General features: G+C 32.3%; 1 protein-coding gene across 11 annotated transcripts in view; it reads right to left on the bottom strand.

The window, feature by feature from the left end:
- Positions 1-23,749, bottom strand: part of EMC2 (ER membrane protein complex subunit 2) — a 292,907-nt gene that overhangs the window by 241,290 nt on the left and 27,868 nt on the right. For 5 of the 11 annotated variants that reach the window (XR_014057283.1, XR_014057282.1, XR_014057284.1 and 2 more), the window contains exons 6-11: positions 21,621-21,706; positions 21,412-21,471; positions 15,500-15,581; positions 14,322-14,432; positions 12,176-12,280; positions 3,057-3,144 (exon numbers count right to left, since the gene is read on the bottom strand). Coding sequence is in view for 4 of the 11 variants with exons in the window: in XM_081503057.1 (XP_081359183.1) it covers positions 3,058-3,144; positions 12,176-12,280; positions 14,322-14,432; positions 15,500-15,581; positions 21,412-21,471; positions 21,621-21,706 (531 nt within the window). In the remaining 7 variants the exon portion in view is untranslated. Of the gene's footprint in view, positions 1-2,739; positions 3,145-4,062; positions 4,267-12,175; positions 12,281-14,321; positions 14,433-15,499; positions 15,582-21,411; positions 21,472-21,620; positions 21,707-23,749 lie in introns of those variants that run through there. The other 6 variants (XR_014057287.1, XR_014057288.1, XR_014057286.1 and 3 more) reach the window with 3 other exon arrangements.

The following is a 23,749-nucleotide window of genomic DNA, read 5'->3' as shown; positions in this document are numbered from 1 at the left end:
AATTGGGGTGGGGTGGGGTGGGGAGAGACACAATTCAGCCTATAACAAGAGGTTACTTGCCAAGAATGAGAAGGGAGATAGGAGAAATTAGAAGTTCAAAGTGAGGAGATTTGAAATAATTCTAAAACAGTTTGAAATACTTCTCACATTGACTATAAATGAATTTTTATTGGGTAATTTCCTTTATATTCAATTTAATTAGAAATGAAATTCTAGCTTTATTATTCCATTAAAAAATTGTTTCACAAGTCAGAAAATCTGAATTCTAGTCCTTTCTCAGCCACCAAGCAATGTCCCATGGATACATCTGGCTCTCATCTTTATCAAGGAACAACCTATCACAGGCTAGACATACGCCTTGGAATATACTAGAAAGAGGATTGATTTGGGAACCCCTGACATCCTAATCCTATTTCCTGCTCTGTCACAGAAGAGCTTAATTTCTCAGAACCTTACTTCTTCATCCTAAAATCAAGTACAACCAAATCTTTCTAATGTCCCTTCTAAACTCTATTATAGTTCTTTGAATATAAGTGACATTGCTTTGAGAACAAAGAGATTATAGCATTAAAGGAAAAGAATTCTTCGAAATAAGTGATTAAAAAATTTGTATACTTCTGGCATATTGAAACATTAATTCTCCATTTCAATTTTTTCTATATCTTCTTCTGTTCCCAAGTCAAAGTTATTCTCACGATTAAAGATGTTCTAAATATGCCTTTTTCTCACCTCTGTTGGCTTAAATGCTAGGTGTTGAGTTGGAACAAGATACTACTTCTTTTGTTGTATGTAATTATCTACTTAACTTTAAATCATTAAATTTTGAAATAGCATCCCTCACATGTCTAAAATAATAGTTCTGCATTTTAAAAAGAGCTTAATGATGGATCATTAGTCAGAAACATATATGACTATAGTAACAGAAAATACAAACAATGGCTTAATAATCAAGTTTATTTTTCTCGTGTATTTAGTGCAGAAGCTGGCAATTACTCTTGTTGGTTCAGGTGTTCACCAATGCCATCAGGGACCCAGGGTCCCCATAACCTTTCTATGGAACCATTTTTAGCTTTAATATTTCATAATTAATTCTCATACTTGTGATTTCATGCTTGTAAGATTTGAAGTCTATAAATTATTACACATTAACAATGTACTTAACAAATTAAAAATTTCTGGAGAGAAGGGGTTAAAATTAGAAAAAAAGTAAAACTAAAGGCTGACAGTTATAAGGGGCACTAAATTGTTTATTATGCAAATACTGCTGAAGTATACAGCACTCCAGTGACTCACAGAAGGGACTTCCCTGGTGGCTCAGATGGTAAAGTGTCTGCCTACAATGTGGGAGACCTGGGTTCGATCCCCGGGTTGGGAAGATCCTCTGGAGAAGGAAATGGCAACCCACTCCAGTACTCTTGCCTGGAAAATCCCATGGACAGAGGAGCGTGGTAGCTTACAGTCCATGGGGTCGCCACGAGTTGGACACGACTGAGCGACTTCACTATATATAGTGACTCACAGAAGGGCATTATAGGGAAGAAAGGTAGTGGAATAATATGTGGGCACTATTTAAAGGAAACCAATCTGAAATGGCTGATTATGTTGAAAATGGTCAATAAATTCATGGGTAAAAACAGTTTATCCTGTGATAACAAATATTAGTTAATAGGAATTATCTTCCTAAGGGAAGAGTTATTTCACATCTGCCCATTATCCATGGCAGAACAAAATGAAAAAAAAAATGCAAAATGAAAGAATTAGACTAGATGTGGAGAACAATTTGCTAACAGAATAACTCAAAAAATTAAAATGCTGATACTGACAATAGTTTTCTTCCTTCAGACTTCTACTTTGTCAATTCTTCTCTGATCTCTATTTGCCCTACTGAGCACAATAGCAAGCATACCAGAGTTTCTGTATTACATTGGTAAGTAATTAAAATTTATGTGTATTTATATATGCAATATATAACTTATGCATGTAAGTTATAAATTAACACTAATAATATTCGCCCTGAATGAACTGCCTATTTTAAAACCTGATTTATATTAAGTGTTTGAACTTAAAAGTCTGAATAAAGTGTTTTAATTTTCAAGTTCTATTTTATTGCAAAACACACCAAACACTACTAACAGTAGTGTAATGATTGTTCATTATGAAAAGAGAAAGAAATTCTAATTATTACTAAGGAGGTAATGAGATATAAGAATTACAAAATTTTTGCTTCTACAAATAGTTTAGATTTTCTTATTTTTCCCTAAAGGAAAATAATTAAGCCACTGAAACTCCTTTCATCCCTATTATCTATGCTTTCTAAATAGCCTTTTAAATAATTTAGTGTTGAAAGATGGATTAATGTAACTTTCATAAGGGTTAAATTTGACTATCATAGCATACATGAACCTTAAACCATTTTATAGGTAAAAAATCTCAATTATGTCCCACAGCAAAACAAAATTTCATAAAATGATAATGCTGAACTTTGGAGAATGATATACTTTAACCAAGATGTATCAGAATAACATTATAGCATATAAAATAATAGCACACCGGAATACAGAACAAAATTCAACCTGACACTATAAAGAGAATAATTTACCAGCATTTTGCTTCTGTAAACTACATATGCTATGTATTTCCTACCACACAAAAAAAGGAGTTAACTAGAAATTAAGCTTTAAAACAATATATTCACTATTTGAATATAACAAAAAAGAATCTAGAATTTTCATACGCAAGTTTAATAAATCATCAGTTTATTTAACAAGGTTATTTATATATCAGATTGTGGCTTAAGAGCAGTTATATATGTGTGATATGAAAAGAATGATGTTTGATCTGTTAAGAATCTTGTTAAATCTCTTTTCCATGGGCTTTCTCCCTCTACCTGCTTGGCAGTAAATGTCATTTCTAGGTTTATATAAATGTATTCTTTACAACTGCCTTCTTAACAGAAAATCAATATATAAATAGCACTGGGCATCTAGTAAATAAGTCACAAACCAGTGAGCTCAATTTTGCAGTTGTGAAATGTAATGTGAAAGAGTTTTTGAAACCTTAAGACTGGGTGATCTGCAGTGTTTCCAACATGTCTTCGACTGCCTTGAGAGAGTATTTGGTTTCCTTCTTACTTCGACCTGCAAACTAATTTTAAAAAATGCAATTAGGCTTAATTACAGTGGCAGGTACAAAATCACAATCTTACTTTCAAATTGTTAATGAGAGTTAACACTATTTCATCACTAGCACAAAATCAAGTATGTTCTTTTTCTTCAGTAAAAAATAAACTTTGGGTTTTAAGAACATTTTCATTAAGGATTCATCTTCAACTGAAGTATAAAAATTTCTCTGTAAAATTGACCAGTTTAAGTAGTATGATAATCTATAAAAACATATATTTGATTTTCAAACTATCCTACCATTTCAGACCAAAAAACCTTTATGAAATAAAAAACATAATCTAGAAACAAAATTTAGCTAGTATTTGTGTAGGAATGTGGACCATTTCTACTTGTGTAACCTCTAATTTTTAAAATTTCAAATAAAGATAAAATATAAATGTAAAGTACTATTATTTAACAATTTAAAGTTGTAAGATTTCTCTAAAATTTTTTATAGTAGGTTTCAATTTTTTTAAAAATTCCCAGTTTTATTAGCTGACTAGATAACATCACGTTTCTGTAGTGAAAAGCTATCAAATAAAACTCTACGCTACATGTTGAAGTAATATAAACATGTTTTAAAGAATGCATTTCTAGTTTATTAAGTCATAATTTATTTTATAGTACCAAATTGGGAATGGATTTTACAATGAGAACAAAACATAAAGGATTAAATACTATCTTTGAATATTCAAAAAAATTCATGACTTATTAAAATTCAATATAGTATGTAATCAGTGGGGAAAATACTGTTGAATACCCCATATGCTGATTTCAAAATGAGTTTTCTAACTACACTGACAATTCCTGTCATTTATCAGTTTGACTTAACACTACAGATTTACTAGATAAGCATGTTTTCCCTGGAAAGGTAGGGGAAGGTTTATTATATCTATATTACCTATTTTTCCTCTGGTTAAAGTAGTGATCAACATTTTCTACTAACAACATATAATATTTTCAAGTTAACATCCAAGCACTCAGTATATTTTCAAGTGACTGATCTTTCCTTCAGATACCAATGCTGTCTTAAGTACTTAATACTTGATTTATGATGTGTTCTTTCTCTTTTGTAATTAACTTAATTTGGCAAACTTCATGTGACCTGTTGAGAAAGATTAAGTGATCAAGCACAGGTAACATCATAGAGGAAATAGGCTTCAGAATTGGTAACCTGCCTCTGACCTCCTTGACTGCAGTTTAACATGATCATTCTCCTAGTTCCTAAACCGCTAGTGTCTGTAGTTGAATACTGATTTGACAGAGTAACTATTAATAAAAGAGATTTCTAGAGGAAATGCCAGGGAAAGAAAAAAACTCATAAGAATCAAGATCACTTTGCCTTTTATAAGACATTACTAATTTAAGGAATTCAAATGTTGAATATACAGGTTATATTTAGAAACTATGGCAATACCACATTTAAAACTTTGCCCTTTCATAATTTCCCCTGGTGAGTAAAGGATGTGGAGTGTGCTTATTACTCCTATTACCCAGTTGATAAGATTCACTTTTGCAAGGACTTACCAAGAACAGAAAGCCTTTTCTTTTACCACTGCCTACCCAAAGTAAAAAGGAATGGTCCTAATCATATATTTAAAGGTCTAATTCTAAGAAAAAGCATTCTGGGGGAGGTACAAAATAGGACACTAATTTTTTAAATAGAAAATGAAAATGAAAAAATTATGTAGTGCTGAAGTTATACCAAGTATTTTAACTATAGCATTTTTCTTGGTTTGTACTTAAATGTAATAAAAATAATAATAAACACAAATTTGTGATTTTTAAAATTAGCTTATTTTAGAAAACCACATACAAAGATTATCTATCAATGCTACTGACAACTAGTGCAATTCAGAATAAGCCAAACTGACTTATCTGTGTCAGAACAAATAAAAAGAAAGTTGGAAATATAAATCTATCACTTCAAATTTTACCTGACATGCAATCATTTTGTCTATTCTAGAATTATATGGCAATTTAACTGATTAAGCTGGAATCCTATTTTTCCCTCAAATCATGATTTAATTTTCTATTTCCCAAAAGGATAGTAACAGGATCACCTCAGTAATCATAAATAACATATGCACAGACAAATTTAACAGAGTACCAAAGAAGCATTTATCTGGAAATTACTGTGAGTAGGTTAACATTAAAGTTTTTCATGAGCATTAATCAAACTTGCCTGCCTCTACTGAACATGCTAAACCAATTACCTAATTAAAGAACAAGTAGCAGCCATATTCTGTTTCATTAAGTAAAAACAAAGACAGAAAGGAGTTCTTAAGATCTCATTTTCTCTAATTTTTAAATGCCTAGAAAAACATTACAATAAGGAATACTTTATTATATACTTTATACTTGTTTAGCCTAGACACATCATAAATTTCTCAATTAGATCCCAGAGATTTATATTACTAAAACAACAATCTCTGAAAGTCATATTGTAGTTTTCCACATTAATCACAAATTTTGCATTTTTATTTTTCATAGATTTTTAAGTAAAATCTTTTTTCATCATTTCCTGATGGGTCTTAAAGAAAACTCACCAGAAAGATCACTCAAATAATAAAAACTTTTCAAATTCAAAGGTCAATGATTTCTCCATTGTGATAACTAGGATAAGCTGGACTAACATTCACAAATTCACGTAATTTGTGGAAAATAATATGGGTGACCAAAGTAGTAAGATAAATAAAACGGAGCAGTGGATAGATGAATCTCCAAAACATGGTGAGTAAAAAAAGCCAGGAATGAAATACATAACCAACGATCTCATTTATATATAAAGTTCTGTCAAATCAATGCTATTCTGCAGTGTGGAATGGGGCTGACTGCAAGGTGGCAGAGGGGTACTTTCTTGGGTGATGGAAACTGTACACTTTGAATGGGGCAGTGGTGAGAAAGGAGTATAATGTGTCAAAACTCAACTGTACACTTAAGATGTTTGCATGTTATTGTATATAAATTATACTTCAATAAGGTAGATAAAAAGAAAAAGGCAAAATAAAACAGAAAGATGGAACTATGAGTCATACAAAAGTGTAATAAATTTCCAAATGACCACATATTTTTCTTCTCATTGAGAGGTAAAATATTATATCCCCTGAATCTGGGCTGACCATGCGACTTCTTTTGCTCAAAGGAATATTAGCAATATGTGACACAGGCAGAGTTCAAAATGCCCTTGTGCACTGGAATTCACCTGTTCGCTGCTCCAGGAACCCTGCAACTTATTCATGTGAGTAAGTCCAAGTTAGCTTGCAAAGTGAGAAATATTTAATACAAGGCCCAGCATTCCCAGCTGACAGAGACCAACCACCAGATATTTAACTGAGGCCATCAACCAACCACTGGCATGGGGCAGGAAAAAAATAAAGCCCACTGGAGACTAGTAGAATTACTCAACTGAGCCCAAGCCTACATGACACCTACAGATGTAAGCAAATAAGTCATTATTTTAAACGAATATGATAGCAAAAGGCAATGGATACAAATATTTATGAAATCAGATTCACAGAAAGAAAACCAAAACCTACTGCAGAAAAAGCACAGAGATGAAAGCGTGCAAAGAACTGAAATATTTTACTTAAAACTCACTACTAGTATCTAGAGGCAAAATAAATTATACACAGTAGGTGGTTCCTAGTTGAGAGGTATTTCAGGCTGCTACACCGAAATCTGACATTATCAACTGAGAGATGTTATCTTCCTGGAGTGGTATACAAGACGACAAAAACTGATAAACAGTCTTTTTACTATCCTTTCCTTAGTCAAGAAAAGGCAATTTGGAAAGGAAAGATGTGTAAAACACCACTGGGTATTATGGAGTTTACAGTGCAAAAGTCAAAGACAGGGAGAAAGCGAGGGGGGTGGGGAGGGAAGGACCCAAACAAAATGAAACTCTAAATTTAGTTACTATGGAGAGCTTTGGGCTTGAAATAAAAAAAAAACCAAGTGAGGATAGGATGTCATCTTGCTCACATGAGAAAATAAATGAGAAGGATGATGGAAACTAAAACTGCAGTTTTAAGAACATATATACCTGATATGTCAAAGCCTTTGATTGTGTGGATCACAATAAACTGTGGAAAATTCTGAAAGAGATGGGAATAACAGACCACCCGACCTGCCTCTTGAGAAACGTGTATGCAAGTCAGGAAGCAACAGTTAGAACCGTACATGGAACAACAGACTGGTTCCAAATAGGAAAAGGAGTACGGCAAGACTGTATATAGTCACCCTGCTTATTTAACTTATATGCAGAGTACATCATGAGAAACGCTGGGCTGGAGGAAGCACAAGCTGGAATCAAGATTGTCAGGAGAAATATCAATCATCTCAGATATGCAGATGACACCACCCTTATGGCAGAAAGTGAAGAAGAACTAAACAGCCTCTTGATGAAGGTGAAAGAGGAGAGTGAAAAAGTTGGCTTAAAGCTCAACATTCAGAAAACTAAGATCATGGCATCCGGTCCTATCACTTCATGGCAAATAGATGAGGAAACAATGGAAACAGTGGCAGAATTTATTTTTCTGGGCTCCAAAATCACTGCTGATGGTGATTGCAGCCATGAAATTAAAAGACGCTTACTCCTTGGAAGGAAAGTTATGACCAACCTAGATGGCATATTAAAAAGCAGAGACATTACTTTGCCAACAAAGGTCCATCTAGTCAAGGCTATGGATTTTCCAGTAGTCATGTATGGATGTGAGAGTTGGACTATAAAGAAAGCTGAGTGCCGAAGAATTGATGCTTTTGAACTGTGGTGTTGGAGAAGACTCTTGAGAGTCCCTTGGACTGCAAGGAGATCCAACCAGTCCATCCTAAAGGAGATCAGTCCTGGGTATTCATTGGAAGGTCTGATGTTGAAGCTGAAGCTCCAATACTTTGGCCACCTGATGCGAAGAGCTGACTCACTGGAAAAGACCCTGATGCTGGGAAAGATTGAGGGCAGGAGAAGGGGACAACAAAGGATGAGATGGTTGGATGGCATCACCGACTCGATGGACATGGGTTTGAGTGGACTCTGGGAGCTGGTAATGGACAGGCAGGCCTGGCGTGCTGCAGCTCATGGGGTTGCAAAGAGTCGGACGTGACTGAGCGACTGAACTGACTGACTGACACCTGATACTTCTCTATAAAGGCAGTATATTGTGGCCATTATGAGCATCAAGTCTGGAGTCAGACTGTCTCAGTTTGCCTTAATTTCCTCATTTGTAAAATAGGAAAAGTACCTATCTTACAATAAACTTTCTGTTTACTATATTATACTGTTATGGCTGTTACTGTTAATGTAATTATGGCACACTTAAAGTGAACTTAGAGCATGCAATTAGTAAGCACAATACAGTGTGTATAACTGTGATATGGTGAAACGTATGTTCCAACGCCTTTAATACTTAGAAAACTTTTATTATGCCCATCTTGCAGATGAAAAGCTAGGCCCAGAAATGGCATGTAATTTGTCCAAGGCCACATAACTAATAAATGTCAAACTCTGAAGCCAGAAGATACAGATCTAGCATCTGTGTTCTCTCTCAACTATTATAAGGTAGTAGCTTCAACAGAATGGGACTCAATGACAGAACACAGAGATAGAAACACTGGAAAGCTGCATAGGAGGAAACTGACCCCTATTTTTACATCATACGTAAAAATCAATTCCAAAAGGATTGTGGATCTTAATGTGAAAAGTAGAAGAAAAAAAACTCCAAAGACACACAAGCTTATCTTTATGATCATTAGCAAACAATTTCTTAAACAGAACACAAAAAGCACAAACCATAAAGGAAATGATTATGTAGAAGATAATCTTCAGAACTTTTTTCATCAAAATCATTTGCAACTGCCTGCAACAAAGGAGTCAAAAAGATATGCTACACATATAATGAACAAAAGGCCCATAATCAAAAAGCTAAAAAAAACAAAGTAAAAAATCATAAACCAATGGAAAACATACACTTCATAAAAGAAGATATCCAAACGACCATAAAAATATGAACAAGTATTCAACTTCACTGGTCATCACGGAGATATGAAATAAGATGAAGATACCACTACACATACATCATAATGACTAATTACAAAACCTAACAGAAGGAAGTGTTGGTGAAAATGTGCGACTATGAGAGCTCTCAAACACTGCTGGTCGGACTACAAACAAGTAATCTGGAAAACAAGCTTTATCTACTTCAGTTAGATATATGTACATCCTATGACTCAGTATTTCACTCAAAGGTATACAACCATCCGAAGTACTTGTACATATACTCCAAGAGATTTGCACAGCAATATCAGTTCAGTGTCATTCATAATAGCCCCTAACAGGAAATAATCCAAATGCCTATCAACAGCTGACTAAATACAGTATGTTCATACAATAAACTACAATGAAAATGAATGAACTACACACTTAAAATAAATCTCATAGTGAAATAGGCCAAACAAAAATACATACACAGTATTTGATTCCACAAAGTTCAAAAAAAAGCCAAGACTATGGTATTATAAATTCATACTTTTGAGAGGGACAGAAGTAGAATTTGAAAAAAGTTATCATAAAGGTTTGGGGTGATATAATGTTTCTATTTATTGTCCTGGATACATTAACTTGTGTAATTCATTGGAATGTACCTTTGTGACTTGGGTTTTTTTTCCTATGTATGTTATAATTTAATAAAAACTGATTTTAGAAATATAGTCATACCATGTAAAAAAAGCACTGAGCAGCTAGTTGTTTCCCAAAAATATCTTAAAAACGATGATGTAGTTCGCATATTATTATTTTCATATTATCCAAGTCTTATTTTTAAATCACAAACTACCTCTCCCTCCCTGCCTCATACACCTCTGACTAAGCCTACTCTGTGTGGAACCCCATTACAGACCCGAGCTGTCTCAACCTCCATTTGAAGAAGCACAGCCTAGCTAATACTGAGAAATATTCTGACTTGCAATATGCCAACAGTTTTATTATATATAATAAAACTATACAAAGGTGACTAAACAGTATGATTGCAAGGCAATAAATTGTTTTAATCTCCCCAATCAGGAGTACAAAAACAAAGAGCACCAAAACTAAACCAAAATAACAAGAAACAATTTCAACAAAGACATCTTAAAAAAAAAATATATATATATATAGCAAGCAATCCTTCAAAACTCTAGAAGGTTGTTATAAATATATTAATATTGCTGATAGTAGTGGGACCTACAAAAGCTCAGCTATGTGGGAGGCACAACAGGATGCAAAAGAGGACACCTTAGTATTCCATAAGCCACAGAAATGAAAAGAATATGAACTGATGAATCAGCAAATGGCTTGCAAAACCACGACAGTCTCAAAGCCTCCAAATCAAAGTATAAAAAAACTGCATGCAAATGTGACACTAAACAAATCTATCAATAATGGCCTAAGACCTCAAAGTCCCTGAAATATCCAGCAAACACCCTCTTTCGGAAGGTAAAAAACTTCATACTGAAGGAAAATTTCTGAAACTGCAACCAAATTGAATAGGGCAGAAACACTGAAGTTAAATGGGAGAGATGGTTCAGATAAGGGGAAAAGGGGAAGCTGGGAGGCAGTGATGCTCAGGGGAAGCAAATCCCAGGAGAAACAACAACAACAAAATGTAACATTTAAAACTGAGAACAGCACCTCAAAATTCAAGACCTGAAGACCCACAAGGGTAGAAGAGAGAAAGGCTGAAGCCAGAAATATCATTATGAACCAGACCTAGTTCTAAGAAAGACGGGATATATAGAAAGGTCATATTTAAGTTCTCTGTTTCAAAAAGAAAGTTTATAAGGACCAAGCTGGGAAAGTTATCCTGTCCTATCTCCAACTCCCCTTAGACCATAAAAACAATTTCTTAATAGTCCAGAAAAACTATCTTATTTAAATGTAGAGAACAAAAAGAATATGAACCAACTCCATAAAAACTTACTATGAAGAAAAAAGAAGAGAATAAAACACGTAAAATGACAGAAATTAAAAAAAAAAGGAATAATATAGGAAGTGAGAAAGGAGATCCAGTAAACTTATAACTGGAAACTTGAAAAAGAAAACTTAAGCAATCAAGCAAAAAAATTATTCAAAATAATTATTCTAAAAAAGCAACTTTTCTCAAATTAATAGCAGTGAATCCAAATATTAAAAAGGTTTACAGTATATTTGGGGAAACCGACCCAGCAATAACCAACAAAACGTTATTATAATAGAACTATTGGATTTTAAAGATAAAAAATTCCTTTGGAAAACCAGACAGTAAGTTCAAGTCACTTATTACAGAAAGAAAATCAGGATGGCATAAAACTTGCTTTGACAGCAATATTTTACCCTAAAAAAATAAATAAATAAAATAAAAACAGAACAATTTGTTTAATACTTAGGTAAATGTATTTAATAGCCAAAGGATGTAGAGAAGTCAAACTGTCCTTCAAATACAGACTATAGATGTATAAATTATAAATATGCAAGATGTAAGAAGATGCGTTTTTCCATGACTCCTTCCTGAAGAATCTCCTAGGGATGAGCTTCAGAAAACAAAGAAACATGTGGAGACATTTCAGATAAGATCTGACTGGAAGCAGAGTACATAAACTTTGTTACATAGTCTTGTTAGTTTACTTTTAGGCCTTCCTTCCTCCTTTTTTATTATTTGAGGTATCTCTGATTAATAATACATTCACACACCCAATCTGCCTCTGAAATGCATCATGCAATTTAGTTATCCTTTCTAGATTTTTAGAATTACTTTTTATCTGCCAAATGCAGAACTGCTGAGATGATAAGGCTCTTTATGGGACCATAAAAGTAACAAACTCCTTTTGAGGAAAAAAATATGTGATCTTAGAAGTTACTTCTACACAGTTAAAACAAATTTGATAAAGACCCAAAAGTATAAAAGTTCAACGATAGACATCTGGCTTTATAGCTTGTGGAAAAATAAACAACTAAGAAATACATTAACTGACCTATGGGATAATATAAAATTATCAGTACTAACCTGATAAGCTCTGTTTATTTGACTGGCTGCCCAACTAGCATATTTCATGTTGTCTTTTTTTGTTTTTGCACTTGCTTTTGGATTAGAAGCAATATGACTTGCAGACTAAAAATAAAAAAAATTAAAAACAATTTTATTCCTTTCATGTAGCCAAGACAATCAAAAGGTCATAGTTGCAATGGGCTGATAGTTGAGTTTTTTAAAATTGTGCAATTTTTAATGCAAAGTTGAATAAATTAGTGTTTACAAACAAAAATACATTTTCAAACAGAATAATCCAAAGAAGTGCTAGCTTAAATAACATCTAAAATTATTTTTAGTTATCTGCCACCACTCTGGAAGGTAAAATTTCATCATCACTTAAATACTACAGGATATTACTGGTTTAACTTATTACTGAATTACTTCAGTTTTTCTATGTCAGAATTATAGAACTACTTAATAAGGAACCTCAAAAACAATTTAATCCAATTTCCTACATTAACATGTGAAAAATAATGAAGTCCAAAAGGAGTAAACTGACATCATCAAAGTAAGTTAACAAAAGTCTTAGAAACAAAGAGATCATCACTTCCAATCTATTTCTGTTTTCACTATACCAACAGTTTCCAAACTGTGTTCCATAACCAATTAAATTCACCCTTTCCTTTTTAAAAACTGTATTTAAACAAAGGACTGGTACTCTGGGATCCATGAAAGAATCTGGAAACCCTCATAATCATATTCTAATTTTTAATTGTATCTATTCTGGTAAGAGAAAGATTTAACTTTTATCTTATGCTTAAATATATCTTATTCTTAAGAGGATTTGTTCATTGTGGTTTCTTTTATACCTAGCCTATGTTATAAGCTTTTTCCTTCTGTCTTCTTCTCTGTCACTAAGGAATGTATATGCCAAAATCTGATTTTTAAACTTTTATGTCTTTAATGTTACCTTTTCGGTATGAATGTCAGCAAAGGCAGTAGTTAAGAAAATGTCTCTGGAGTCACTCTGGAGTCAACTGCCTGAATTGGAATCCCAGCTCAATCTTTCAGTAGCTTGTGTTCAACCTTGGGCAAATTAATCAGAACGCTCTGTGTCTTAGTTTCACTTTCCGTGAAATGGTAGTATTAATAATAATAGCACCTTCTCAAATAGTTGATGTGAGAATTTAATAATTTACAGTAAAAAACAGAGCTCATAACAGAACCTGCATACTTTTACTATTTAATAATTTGTTACCTATTTTTAAAAATTAGCATTTAATGTATTTGGTAAAAATAAAGACATTGCTACCATATTGTTTCTACAAGCTACTATAATTGGCACTGGTAGAATCCAGAAGTAGTTTTTTTGAAACTCTTTTTAACTGTTTTATAATTCTATTTTGCTATTTCTTTGCTGGAAATTATTTCATTTATGTTTCTTCCTGCCTCCATTTCTACAATCAATTCTTTTTCACTAGGCTCCAACAAAACATTCATCCAAAAGTCCATGAAAAGACTAAAATAAATTAAAATTTCAAAGAACTGGCCTATTAATGAAGTTTATTTTTATAGTCATTCTGACTGTAGAGAGGAGCTCATTTTATTTAATTTTGAAGTTCAGCAAATTCTTCCTCTATTTCCCATAGCTATTGTTAATTGTCTTTTTCTAAGCTCATCATTTGCCATACATAAACAAAAGAAATATTTAATTACATGCCTACCATAAATAATTTCCAACCTGTTTGTCTTTACCACAATAAAAAGTTTTCATTTGGCACTAAAAATTTTACTTCTAATATATCTTTTATTGGCATAGTTTAAAAATATATCAAACAATTATTATTTAAGGTAAGAAATATTAATACAATGTTGGGCATAAGCCCAAGAATAACAAAACAGGAAATACATAACATAGCTTTGTATCTGCTACTATTTAATTTTACAAAGACAGATTTAAATTCTGATAAAAGACAATTTACAATGAAATGTCAAATAGCTAGGCTCTATTAACATTCAAAAATATAACTGCTTTATAATCTGTTGCTCATAATTAACTAGAGGAAAAACATCATATGCTTATCAATGAAATACAAAAAAAAAAAGAAGTGATAAACTTGGACAGGTAATGGACTTCAAATGACATTTCATAAAATAAAATTAAACATGTACCTCAACTCACCATGTAAAGTCCAAACAAAGCTCTCATATTTCTGTTGTTCAGTTTCAATGCCTGTGCAAAATACTTTCTTGAAAGTTCGAGATTTTCAAGTCCACCTTGGGTATATTTAACCTGTTAAAAATTAGAGTGCTGAAACCTGTTTATTTTACTACTTTGAAATATAGCATGCTTCACCATACCATAGGCATTAGTAACTGAAACAGATATTTCTGTAAACAAATGCAAGCTGTTAGAAGAATTCATCTTAAAGTTGTAGAGCTAATCTCAATTTTAAGTATAACCTAACCCCCAAAACCATTCTACGAACATCATGATCACTGAGTAGTTTTTAAAATTAAAAACTGTTGCCAATATAAAAAAGCCAGCCTTGCAAATGCTTTACAACTTTATATTTTCTATTACTATAAACCTAGAATTCATACTAACTTGTCCTTTCCTAGTTACACTGACATTCCTTAACAATGAAGTCCTTTTAACCTCATAGGAGTCAACTGTATTGCTATTGTTAACAGTTAAGTTCCCAAAATAATGCTATGCTATGCTATGCTAAGTCACTTCAGTCGTGTCCGACTCTGTGCGACCCCATAGACGGCAGCTCATCAGGCTCCGTCATCCCTAGGATTCTCCAGGCAAGAATACTGGAGTGGGTTGCCATTTCTTTCTCCAGTGCATGAAAGGGAAAAGTGAAAGTGAAGTCGCTCAGTCGTGTCCGACTCTTAGCAACCCCATGGACTGCAGCCTACCAGGCTCCTCCGTCCATGGGATTTTCCAGGCAAGAGTACTGGAGTGGGGTGCCATTGCCTTCTCCGAAATAATGACCTTAATATAAATTTCCTAAAATATGGATGTAAAAGTCATAATCATTGTAAATGCCTTAAAAGCCATTAAATGGTGATAACTGTGACATAATTCGTAATTAAAAAAGAATATACTACACAATTGAAAAATACAATTAAAAAAGAATTTAACTATTTTAAATAAGGGCATTTAATTGAAAAATCAGTATTTCCATTACAATATTAACAATTTAAAACTTTTACTCTCACAAATCAATTTTCATCATGTGTCTTAAATATTTATATACTTGCTTGACATTAAGGAGATATTCTTAGTTCCATAATAATATACAACACCAACAAAAATAAAATCACATACAACTAGTTTTTGAAAACACTTACTTCGGCATACTGCTGACAGTATAAGTGGTTGTAAGGATTAGTCATCATAAGCTCCTCTAAACAAAAGGCTGCTTTAGCGTAGCTGAAAAACATCAATTTTAAAAGTCATAAATATGTCAGTTACACCTTAAAATGATTTTAAAACAATTTTAGTGATATTATACATTTTATTCCCAAAATAATTTAACATTTTATTAATAAAGTACTTATCTTGCATTTGTAAATACAAATAATATCACTTTTTTTAACGAAATGGATAAACAGAAGCTTAAATCCTAAAGCAGTCTATGATCAAATGACATTACATTTTTAAAACTGGGTCACTACAATGATATTCAAACATTATTAACAGCATAGTCTTCAAGATCCTGGATCAGTTTATACATAAAATAAGCTCCAGAAATCCACTGATAATTTAATATTCAAATAGCTAAAGTATTATGAAGAAATAAACATTTTATTAAATATTCTCTATTCATTAAAAATCTTTCACAGACATGTATTAATAAACCTATTCTATTACGAAGACCTTAAGATTTTTCATTACTTAAGGTTACTATCATATACAAAATTATGACAAAGTTACAAATTTCTAAGCCCATGAAATATAAATCAAGTTAGTGGTTTTGATATGCACTCTACTACTACTTAATCATGTTGCAGAGAAACAAAATCTTTACTAAAAATCCTAAAGAAAAAACTGCTGCAAAGAACTCTGGAAAAATAGCTTTATCCCACATGACTATAATTTACCCCTTAATGTATTTTATATGTTTATGCCATGTAAATATCCTTAATATTTATAGGAAATCCTAAAGAACACAGGTATTATATGATTTAGTCCCAGTGAGGAAGTGATGCCATTGTAACAGAAAAAGGCTGCTAAAATTAATTTTGACATCTGTCAATATAAAAAGGTACCTAGTTTACACTAATGTCTGATATACTCACTTTTCAAAATATGTAGGCTGCTGTTTCACACGTCCAAAACTAATAATAGCTAACTGTTTTTATATGTTTATTATGTATCAAGTACTTCTCTGGGTGTTACAAATATTAACTCACTTAATTCCCACAATACCTTAGGAAATAAGCAGAAAACCTATACTCTTAACTACTAAGCATACTGCCTGTAGGTACTACACGCTACAATGAAAAATTGTGGTGGTGATGGTAGTTAAGAATATGTCAATGGTAATATAAAAAGGGATACAGCAATCAAACCCAAAGGGCCAAAGGAACCAAAAACACCCTCCCCAAATCACAGCATTTTATATTCATTAAAGATCTTACTCAAAGATAATTCTCATGAAAGATCACACTGCTATTTAACCCTTTTCATTTTTTATGCCCCCAATCTAGTATTAGTTCTTAATGTATGATAGCTATATAATTACTGAACAAACAACTGAATAAATGTCTAGAACAAAAGTATTGGGACCATCAATCTGATATTTATTCATCACTGTATAGAAGAGGAAGTCGCCTCTACCTTAACACTCAAGTTCATCAAAAAGATAATTCCCTTCTAAATGTGTTCCTTTAACTAGGGTAACACCCAAAATTCATATTAACGCTAAGAATAAATGTTCCCAGAGATTTAAATGGTTGAGCAAAATTGTGACTCTTGATTCTTACATAGCATAAAGTAAGATAAACTGGGTATATAGGAGTTTTTAATGAAAAATTAATGCCAAGATATTTTTGTCAAAAATTATTTAGTATTAACATCACATACAAGGAGGGGATACCTTCCCCCAATTTTACAAAATAAAAAATCAAATAAATTTTGTGGATAAATTATAGAATCAAATAAACTTAGAGCTGGAAGGAGTAAGAAATGGCCTAATCCAGTTTTTCTCAGGCAGCAGTGCCCAAGAGTACTGAGCCACATGGAAGTGATTCAAGTGATGACTCTTTTCACAATTCTCCCAATGATGGTATATGTCATCCAGATAGTAATGATCATTCCAGATACTTGTATTAATTTATTGTATACAACTCAATGAAATTAAGATTTAGAGAAGTAAAAATAATGAGAATCCATTTAAAACATAATAACCACTGTTATTACTACATTAGAGTCAGTAACTAAAGTGTTTGTGAAGTTCTTCTGTTCCATACAAAAGCATATGTAAAGGTTAAAGTATTTGCTCCTAGATTGCTTTATCAGTATTATGATTTTTCCTTACAAGATCTTGATAATTCCCTTTGTTATAGAATCTTACAGTAAAGCCGGACCTACAATAATGACATTTGTAATTAACTTTTAAAAACTGCTCCTTGCTGATAGCCAGTTTTAACAGCAAATCACATTAAAAAAAATTAAGTATCTTTGTTTAAAATACACAATTTTGTTTATAATGTACTGTTGGGATTAAGGCAAAAATTGTAACTAATTTTTTATATTAGAACAAGTGTCTCAATATGATCAACTGGTGTGATATATACCAGTGGAATAACTGTATCTAGAATTTATAAATCAGAAGAAAATTTAAATAAAAGCAACTTAAAGATATTAAAAATGTATGTGGCAGAAATTTATATCCCCTTTTCTCTATAAAAACACTGAATAGACTGAGATTAACATCCTACTGTGGAAATCTATTTTGAGTAAAAACGTCTCGATCTAGATTAGCAATCTGCCTGTGACTTACTATAACTATTAATATGCAGAAAAGAATGTCAGAATGTTAAATATATCAATCAATTCCTAATTTGCTACATTTTTGCCAATGTGTCCACAAAACTGTGGTAAACTGTTATCTGACAATAACTTACCACTTCTACCAAAAACATCCTACCTACCACAATGACTTGCCAAAACAAATTAAATGAATTAAGTGAACATTCTAATTTTCAAATAGCTTCAAAAAATATGAAGATATTTTCACTCACCCTAAATCTAAAATATTCCTTCTAAATGTTCAATTAGAAAAAATAGTCATTTTGTAAGTAACTAGCTTCAAGACCAAAAGGAGCTTTGTAACACAAGACAAAAGGATATTCAGAACATAATTATCATTTCCCATAAAAAGAAATTACTCTTCAGGTGTTGTTCTGTCTTTGTATGTCTTGACTTCTGGTGATTCTTCCAAGATTCTATCCAACAATATCTCAATAAACTTTTTAGAGACCCAAAACAAAGCAAAACTGAATGTGGCTATTACAAGATAAAGCAAATAATAAATTTAGTGACAGGTTAAAAATACAGTATAACCTATTCAAGAACTATAAAAATATTTCAAATACATGCAAAAAAGTAAAACTGGTAAAGAAGTAGAAGAAAAAAGAGATAATATATTTATATAGTTCTTGGAGGACAGAAAACCTAAAAGCAATATAAATTGATATATCTAGCCATCTAAAAATATAAAGTTTCTGTAAGTTAAAAAAATCAGTATTAACTCATATCATTTATATAAAGAGCTCCTAAAAAAAGTATAACCAATTTTCACCTATTAAAATCTGCAAAGATTAAAGAGAACAATAGCACCCACTGTTGTTAAGGGGACACTCTTAACAACTCTGCTGTGAGGGTAAATTGATACTACCTTTCTAGTGAACATCTAGGAATGATTTATCAAAATCACTAAAAAATGCATATATCATTTAATCAAGTAATTCTACTTTGAGGAATTTAGCCCAAGGAAACAATTAAAAATAAAGACAACCATTACATGTATGTATAACTGAATCACTGTGCTATATAGCTGAAACTAACACTGTAAATCAACTATACTTCAATTAAAAACAAACAAAACAATGCTGAGTTTCCAATTCATGAATTTGGTATTATTTAGGTGCTCTTTAATTTCTTTAATTAATGTTTTGTAGTTTTCAGCACACAAACAATTTACATTAAAAAAAAAAAAGTTCCAAAGTGTTTTGTGCTATTATGAACGCTTTCTTTTAATTTAAAACTGCAACTGTTTGTTGCCAGTATTTACAAATATGATTTTTATGTAAGTGATATCCTATCTGCAGGTTTACTATACTCATTAGTTCTAGTGACTTCTTTGTAGACTCTGTAGAATTTTCTAAATTGGCAATCATGTCATCTATAAATAACATTTTACTTCTTGAAAACAAATAGAATAAAATGAAGATAGTACAGCATTACTATATTTTACTAGGAAATTAGTTAGGAATATCAGAGTTAATTAATAAGATGGAATAATATTAAAATCACATTGTGGAATATTTTCTGTGATAAGGAATTTTTGATAAAATATAAATAAGTGAAAATCGTAAGCTACAAAAGATAATTGTTTCTTTTTATTTCAAGGGATAGTGAAGGAAAAAAATCAAATATAAACTAGTTAATTTAGGATGATGCAATTACACATGATTTTTGTCTTTGTCTTTATTCTTTATTGGGTTTTCCAAATTTTCTGTATTAGGTACTTCTTTAAAGAAAAAATTTCCTTGATGATTTGAAATGCCTGTAAATGGTTTTAATCACAAAATCTTCAAAAGGCACAAAAACATAAATAACTACCATCTGCTTTAGGGACAGATTAAAATCACTGTTAATTTTTTTTTTTTACTGCACTCCAAAAATTCAGTTCATGTTATTTAAACGGTTAGATAGCACCACTGACTCAATGGACAGAATTTGAGCAAACTCTGGGAAATAGTGGAGGACAGAGGAGCCTGGCGTGCTGCAGTCCATGGGGTCGCAAAAGAGTCAGACACGACTTAGCAACTGAATATCAACAACAATACTTTATAAATGTTGACTTTAAAACAATGAAAAGTGGAAACATGACCATTTAACCAAATACACTACCACTCTTACATATATAAGAGAAATCTAAGTACATTTACATGAATGATCATAATAAACATCCCCATATGTATACTTAACATGATTCAGGAAATAACTTCCTATTAAAAAACAAAGAGCATCTGATAGCCAACAAGTATAACAGAAGTGAAAAATGGTTCCCAGAATACAGTACACATTCATTAAATGACAGCTATTACTTTTATTTTAGCTCCCACTTTTATTAGAATTATACATATAACTACCTTAACTCTTCATGTTACATACACATATGGCCCTGAACAAACGCAAGAGACAAGTGTCTTCATTTGATTTTATTTCCTGTGTCAGCTATTTTGTACTATGAGAATGAGGTTAAGTATTCTAAGTATTCATGCACAGTAAGAATATGCGCATGAGAATCTGATTCTATTCTCTCAAAAGGGATGAAAGAAACAATGTGATATACTTCAGACTCAGAACTAAGGAAAAAAAGAAAAAAACCCTTGCCTCCAGATAGAGGTCAGCATTAATGCTGTGATATTGGAAAACTTGCACTAAGACTGGGCTAATCCTCTCACACTGGGATTTCCTCCTGTCACTGCAGCAGTAAAAAAAAAAGCTAACAAAACATTAAATATCCAATAAGTAAGTTCCTACAACATTCAACATTCTTGATTATTCTTGGTTTTTTACCCAGGCAACAGAATGCTTCTACTTTGGAAGAGTTGATTCTCTTCATGCTAAGGCTAATAAATGCATACAATTGACAGAATTTTTAAACAGCAGGGAGTATAATACTCTTTGTATATAAGAACAATTTAAATTCTAAAAATTCACAATTTTGATTCACTAAAAATAACCTTAGCTCAGCAAATACATCTCTTCCTAATTTCAAAGAATGCCATCTGGATTTAAAAGAAAACTTATTTCCCAAATAAAAATAATTTAGCAAAACACAATTGACCTACTTAAAACAATTCACATATTATAACCAACAAATTGTCAATTTGTTTATTTATTTTGTTAATTTGACACAATTCACATCTTCTTACCAATCCTTCAGAAACTACTATACCTCCTGAATTTATATAGTGATGAAAATTGCATGTCCTAGCAAAATTTTATGTGTTTAATGACTTACTCATGTTCATTGATATAAAGTTCTGCAAGTTCATGCCAGGCTTCTTGGTCTCCAACAAATCTGGTGAGAGTAAAGGGAAAAAAAATAAATGTGTAGATATTCTGTAAATGAACAGCATGGAAGCAAAAAGGAAATCAAATGCAAATTCCATTTTAATTAAAAAAGATTTATCAGAATAACAAAACACAATCCTCTTGTAAGACACTCACTGTTCCAGATACTCATTCAGTTCCCGAATGGCCTCCACATTTTTCCCCTGGGCTTTTCGAATGGCAATCTTTCGCTTTCTTGCAGCCTGTGGGTTGACATTAATAAAGGATTAGGCCTTCATGATTCCCTGGGTTTTTGTAAAGAAGGTAATTTGACTGTGCAAATTATTATCTCAATGCCAATGAAATTCCATTGTAGAACTACTGCTTAGTGGGAGTTTATAAACATACCCCATGACATCCCACTGGGGAGTTCAAACATTCCTCTAACAATCACATGTGCTTCACTTTTGATGTACACAATATATGCATCATTTCATTCAAATAAATAACCATCCAGATTCTGATAATTACAAGCCAGCAGGGAATCTTAATCTTTATCCAGCCCAAAGTCCTTTACTCTGTCTCATTCATAAGATCTGTATCTTAAGAGATAAAGGGATAGTGGAGATTAGAAAATAATCTTACCGTGGCCACGTGAATGTCATTATACAAATATGGCCTCTAATAACTTTTTCACAATTTTAAGAGAAAAACCTAGCTAAAAGTCTTTCAAAAGAATAAAATGGGTTCTGAAAGAAATATTTTTATAATATACAAAACATTTAAAACTTGCATCTTAAAGCTTTTCAAATATAAATAGAAAAATAAATGCCATTTATTTACACATTAATCAAACACACAATGAACATCTGTTGTTTGCCAGGTACTGTGCTGCTACTGCTACTGCTAAGTCACCTCAGTCGTGTCCGACTCTGTGTGACCCCACAGATGGCAGCCCACCAGGCTCCGCCGTCCCTGGGATTCTCCAGGCAAGAACACTGGAGTGGGTTGCCATTTCTTTCTCCAGTGCATGAAAGGGAAAAGTGAAAGTGAAGTTGCTCAGCCGTATCCAACTCTTAGCCACCCCATGGACTGCAGCCTACCAGGCTCCTCCATCCATGGGATTTTCCAGGCAAGAGTACTGGAGTGGGGTGCCATTGCCTTCTCCGGGTACTGTGCTACGCAGTGAAAATAAGAATAAAAAAAGGAATAGACAATTCCTCTTGGGAGTTAAGTCTGATAAGAGAAAGATACATCAAGTAAAAAAGACAATGATAGAGGTATCTAGGATGTTGTGACAACACAGAAGAGATCCTAACATAGCCTGAGGGGAAGAGGTGGAAAGACACCAAAGAGGGTTCCAGATGTGATACCTGAACTGAAATAGAAAATGCAAATAGACATAAAGAAAGCAGAAGAGAAAACTATATGGAGGGAGGACAATGAATAGTAGGAAGAACTCAGGAGCAAAGGCAGCATTGTGTATAGTCAAGACTTTATGTTTGGGGCCACAGTGAACAATCATTTAAATAACACATACTCCACAAGATATAAACAAGGAAAGTAAAATGAATGAAGCCTCCTTAGATCAAAAGAGCTATCTGTCCTGGAGTGGAAAATTGGACTTTCTGAAAAACTGAAAGTTAAAAAACATCAGAGAAAACTAAGACTTCCAATAAATAAAACCAAGAACCATATTTATAATAATAGTGATAATAATATTTTGGTAATGAAAAAAATGACACCTCTATTAAAAATATATATCCTTGATTATATGGCTCATATTGAAGGCCTACCACAATGCCTGCCACACAGTAGGCAAAATTTTTTTAAGTAATTTCACTATTTTCAACAATGAAAGGACCATAATAAATGCAAGTCTCAATTCATAAAGAATTCAGAAGGAAAGTAAAAGTAAAGCTCTAAAAGTAACTTGCCCCAGTCCTTATAGGATCTTTATCAGTTAAAATGATTTTGTACAGATGCAGTGAAACCTGCTGAAAATACTGCCTTCAAATTCCATAAATAAGAGACAAAAAGTCAAACTATAAACATGAATAGGAACCAGTACTTCTATAGTCATAGTAAGAGATGTGGTACAAACACTGTAATGGACACCATTATTCACAAATGAGTTTCATTTTTTAAAAAACACACCTAATACTAACTTTCTCAGTGATTTGACAACAAAATCATGTCTCTATTGTTGAACACATACCAAAGTTTTAGGACAGCAGCATTTTGTAGAATACTGTTTACAAAGCATTACTAGTGTTTCATAGATAATTAATATTTTAAAATGCCTT

The sequence above is a fragment of the Giraffa tippelskirchi genome, chromosome 6 (genome assembly GCF_054371585.1).
Source record: "Giraffa tippelskirchi isolate mGirTip1 chromosome 6, T2T-mGirTip1v1.2.pri, whole genome shotgun sequence".
NCBI lineage: Eukaryota > Metazoa > Chordata > Mammalia > Artiodactyla > Giraffidae > Giraffa > Giraffa tippelskirchi.
This window is presented reverse-complemented; position numbering and strand designations above follow the sequence as displayed.